The sequence below is a fragment of the Protobothrops mucrosquamatus genome, unplaced genomic scaffold (genome assembly GCF_001527695.2).
Source record: "Protobothrops mucrosquamatus isolate PMUCROS unplaced genomic scaffold, P.Mucros_1.0 scaffold3318, whole genome shotgun sequence".
Classification (NCBI taxonomy): Eukaryota; Metazoa; Chordata; class Lepidosauria; order Squamata; family Viperidae; genus Protobothrops; species Protobothrops mucrosquamatus.
Genome location: NW_015389308.1, coordinates 18,458 through 23,650, shown reverse-complemented (window position 1 = coordinate 23,650; position 5,193 = coordinate 18,458). Strand labels below are relative to the sequence as shown.

The 5,193-nt window shown below is 44.5% G+C and overlaps 1 protein-coding gene across 1 annotated transcript in view; it reads left to right on the top strand.

Annotated features, from left to right (window-relative positions):
• The window catches only part of OGDH (oxoglutarate dehydrogenase), a gene marked incomplete in the record, with an annotated part of 44,329 nt that extends 39,496 nt beyond the window's left edge, over positions 1–4,833 (top strand). The window contains 4 exon segments of the mRNA XM_015826820.1: positions 1,653–1,725; positions 2,374–2,537; positions 3,189–3,343; positions 4,556–4,833. Coding sequence (XP_015682306.1) covers positions 1,653–1,725; positions 2,374–2,537; positions 3,189–3,343; positions 4,556–4,676 — 513 coding nt within the window.
• Positions 4,834–5,193: the final 360 nt, after the last annotated feature.

Sequence of the window (5,193 nt, the reverse complement as noted above, 5' to 3'; positions counted from 1 at the left end):
GATGTGATCATTAGGTGAAACATCAAGACTGCATTGCTTGGAGATGGTAATTTTAATGGTTCCAGTTGCAGTTGTTAGGTCAGGATCTCATACTTCTCCTGCCCTGCCGTTCTCATTCCACTTCAACTCTTCCCACTCATCTGCCCATCTCCCATCCTGCCCTCTTGTCACCTCTGCCCCTGCCCCACTGTCCCTCCTTCCTGTGTTCCACTGCCCCTGCTGCCCCTGTTTCCTCTGCTGCTCCTGTTCCCTCTGCTGCTCCTGCCAGCCTGACTGGCATTTCCCTTGCCCCAGCTGACTTTCACCATTTTCTTCCTTCTGCTGCTGCTGAGGCATGTCAGCAGCTGCCTACAGCTGCTTCAGGAAGGGCCAAACTGGGTGCACCTCGTTGAGGAAAAAGATGCAAGATCAGCTGTGGGCAGCAAGGGCCGTGGGGGTGCAGGGCAGCGAGGGTGGCAAAGCACAGGACAGTCAAAAGAGCAGATGGGGAGGAGGGATAGGCAGGTGGGTGGAGTCAAAATGCACCTTGTAACTGTAAATGTGGACAGGCTTCCAAGAGACCAATGTCATAACTTTGAAAGATCACTGAATGAATAGTCGTTAATCAAGGACTACCTATACAGTGTTAGCAGATTGGAACAGCCAGAATGGATCCAATCTAGCATCCTGATTCCAGTAGCCTTTAACTCAGTGCTTTTGGAAAGCCAAGAAGCCCAGAGTTAAGACTATGGCCCTCCCTCATAGCTACCCCCCCCCCCTTTGGCATCCAGGTTTACAGCTTCTGAAGATGGGAAGCCTGCATAGCCACCACAGCTGCTGGCAGATGAATCCTCCATAACTGTATTTTAAAGCCATCTCAGCCAGCTTCCTTCACTCACCTGGATCCATGAAATCTGCTGGCATTCCTTCTATTCATTACTTTCTTGAGGCTTCCTTACTTTTCGGAGCATTATCTTTACTTTGATAATCCAAATATACTACTATTCCAAAAGCTAAACCACAGATCCAAAATACTTTAGGTTCCCTATAGCAGAGGTCCCCAACCTTTTGGGCACCAGGGACCGGTTATGTGGAGAGAGGTTTTTCCACGGATCGGAGGAGATGTGGTTTTGTGTGCTACCTGCATCCTGTAGATGGGGCTTTCCTTGTTTGTGCGGACCGGTTGCTGGCATGCCGCAGCCCGGTACCGGTCCACAGATAGGGGGTTGGGGACCCCTGCTCTATAGCATCCCAGCAAGTGTGCATTTTGGATTTCACTCTTACCACCATTTGAGTCTTATTCAAGAAATGATTGAAATCAAACATTTCAGAGGATCTCTAAAGATATTGTTACCGAAGAGAGCACTTTTATTGTTTTGCATTCCTGCTAAATATCTTGCTGATGAGTATGAAAAATTACTTGATCCTGGTATATAGCACCATCTGATTGTATGCCTGGCATTTCTCTTTGGTCAGTGCTCTCCTAGTAACTCTGGGTGCAGTTCTGATGACGTTCAAAAACAGAACCTTTGAATAACTAACTTTGAATTATTGTTCTTTACTTAAATTCTGAACACTTCAGTTCTTACACCTCAATATTAATTTGGGTTGTGTTCCCCTGGCCCTCTCTCTCCCTCCCTCCCTCCCACTTTCTTTTTTTTTTTTTTTTTTAGCTGATAGTCTTCACTCCAAAGTCCTTGTTGCGTCACCCTGAAGCTCGGTCCAGCTTTGATGAAATGCTGGCAGGTACAGTAGACTTGGATTCAGGGCTAGGGAGGAATTTCTTCTTTGTTAGGGGGGAAGATGTGACTGAACCATTGGGCAAGGAAACTCTGAAAGTTCAACACCAGGCCACAATGGCAACTCTGCCTTTAGCCTTCCTAAAGATCTGCTAACCTTCCTAGGAGCAGAGTCAGTTTTGGATGTTCTATGCTAGTTCTGGTTCTGTGCTAGAAAAAAATCATCACCCTCACTAAACGATACCCAGGGAAAGAGCTTATGTGTAGCAAAATAGTTGGAGCTCTCATTTGCTTCTGACTCAGAGCTTAAGACCTTGGTTTAAGGTCACAAATTTTGTGATTTTGCTCCTCCGAGGGGCAGCGCAACACTTTGCTTTTTTACTTGGAGTTTCCTGCGAAGAAAGACATGAGCAGGAATTAGTGCTCTGTTGCTGCTTGCATTTAACAAAAGCTTTGAACTGCCTGGCATCAAAGCATAGTGTGGTTTCTGACAACCAGATCAGGTCTTTATGGAAAAGATACTCTGCCATTAATTCTGTCCTTTGTAATCTTCCTCACATTTGTCACCTTCCTCTTGGTTTATAAACTCCTTGGAGCAGATTTTACGATGCACACTGATGTATAACGAAAAGTAATAACCTCCACTGCTTTCCAGGCACCCATTTCCAGCGTGTCATCCCAGACACTAGTCTGGCAGCCCAGAATCCAGAACAGGTTAAACGAGTTCTCTTCTGCACTGGTAAAGTTTATTATGAACTTATTCGAGAGCGGAAGACGCGGAATATGGAAGCAGTTGTGGCCATCACAAGAGTAGAGCAGGTGGGGCTTTTTGTGGGAATTGTCTTTTGTACAATTTTGTATTATGTGCCTTTTGAGCTCTGAACAATGAGTACTTCAAAACTCAGTAGAATTTTAGAAACCGGAAGCTACTCCAAAATGGCTAAGGCTTCCACTGGCAAAAGTAAAATTTAATTATCAGGCATATTCTAGTCCTCTGGTTTTGTTTGGCAGACTGTAGTTCTGAAGTAGAGTCAGGCTTTTTGCAGTACTTTGCAGGTTTCTGACAGACATCTGGTTCTGACATGAACCCTAAAATATTTGTGCAGCAAATGTCTTAGTAGGCCTTATGAATTTTCTCTTCATTCCTCCTAGCATATGAGCCAAGATGGAGGTTAAAGTATGAGTGATCTGACTTTGTCTGCAGAATATTTGGATTAGGCCCAATTTATTGCTAAATGAAAGTCCTTTCTTGGCCTTAACAACTTCTTAAATTTCTGATATATTACTCAGCCCCCCCTTTTTTTTCCCTTTTTTAACTGTATAAATGTCTTATGGATTAAATGCTTGTTTTTTCCATTTTCCCACGGGGCTTGTGAACCAGACTGATCTTTTTTTTTTCAATTTTCCTACTGCAATTTGTTTATAAAGCTGAAAATCGCTCATAATAAACCCGAGGCCTTTTCTTTCTAGCTGTCGCCGTTCCCTTTTGACCTCCTGCTGAAGGAATTCCACAAATACCCCAATGCAGACCTAGTTTGGTGTCAAGAAGAGCACAAAAACCAAGGATATTATGATTACGTGAAGCCTAGACTCCGCACAACCATTGACCGTGCAAAGCCAGTGTGGTAAGGGGCTTCTTCGGCTGCTCTGATAGAGGGACAGGTTAATACAGTTGCTCTGGCACAATCAGTCCAATCCCAGTGAGAGCACAGGAGGGGGTCTATTCTAGGAAAAGAGGAAAAGGAGCAGACATAGAGGATCTCAGTAGCCCAGCCTTTATTTTTGGTGTACCAACAGCCCCTCAAATCCTGTACGTGCCAGTCAAATTTAACAATTTAAGCGCGGTTTAACATTAATTCCCAATAGAAAGTCAAATGGGTTGCTGAACACCCAGACATAAGACAAATAGCCCCCCCACACACACAAAAAGCCGCCAAACTTTTTGAACTACCACATCAGCAATGGACAATCCTGAATTCGAACCTCACACAGCGTCTGCCAGGATTCTCGGTATAAATGAGACATGGCATCCCGCTGTCAGTGTGACTGACTGTGGGGGTCCCCACATCAAACTGTAGATCACATCGTGACAGTCTGTAGCCTGAGGGCATATACCAGTCCAGTATCTGATTTTTTAAAAATATATATATATATAAATGATACTGCAGTTCAGTGGTTAGATGGCCTAAAAACGGGTATTCGAACACAGATCTTTTTAACATTTAGATTTTGTTGTGTTTTACTAATCTAGGTTAAATAATAATAATAATAATGATAAAGTTGGAAGGGACCTTGGAGGTCATCGAGTCCAACCCCCTGCTCAGGCAGGTAACCCTATACCATTTCAGACAAATGGCTGTCCAGTCTCTTCTTAAAAACTTCCAGTGTTGGAGCATTCACCACTTCTGGAGGCAGGTTGTTCCACTGGTTAATTGTTGTAACTGTCAGGAAGTTTCTCCTTAGTTCTAGGTTGCTTCTCTCCTTGATTAGTTTCCATCCGTTGCTTCTTGTCCTGCCTTCAGGCGCCTTGGAGAATAGCTTGACTCCCTCTTCTTTGGGGCAGCCCCTGAGATACTGGAAGACTGCTATCATGTCCCCCCTCGTCCTTCTCTTCGTTAAACTAGACATACCCAATTCCAGCAACCGTTCCTTATATGCTTTAGTCTCCAGTCCCCTAATCATCTTTGTTGCTCTTCTCTGTTAATATATACGGTATATATATATTTATATTTATATTGCTAGTCCATTAATGATATGCCATATACTAAATAAATAAATAAAGAGCCACGAGCGGCAATTGCAAGTAAGCAATTGTGCTTCTGCTTTTCTCCCTCCAGGTATGCTGGCCGAGAACCAGCTGCTGCCCCGGCGACAGGCAACAAAAAGAATCACTTGACCGAACTGCAACGCTTGCTGGACACCGCCTTCAACCTCGACTCTTTCAAGGGCTTGTCTTAGAGACACCTGGACCTCGTTCTGTCCCAGCATCCTGTGTTTGTGGTGTTTCTATCTATCACTTCCTTTCTGTGTCCTTAACTACTAGACCTTGTAAAACTAACTTAAGGAGCCTGTTATTAACCTCTTCCTGCTGTTAAAAGAAGTGCCCCATCAACAATCCCTGTCTGGGTATTTGTGTTAAGGTTTCTGAGTTTTGCTGCAGCTCAGATCTTCTGGAGCAGTGTGGGTTCACTCCTGCACAAACCCCTGGGGCTTACCTTGCCCCACTGCTCCAGGAGGAAAGCTTCGAAGGGACTAATATTGGCCTTCTGTGGTGGAAGGTATGGTGGCTTCTAGTTCATGCCTGATTCTTGACTTCAATCCCAAAATTAATCTGGAGCTGGCACTGCTTTGCGACAAATTATGATTTTCATCCCCCGTTGTACTCGAGGTGCGTGTGATCTGGCATAGCCCTTGCTTTCGGTGACAGTATCTCCTTTCAACTATATCCCACATTTCTGACACTGAAAATCCTGGG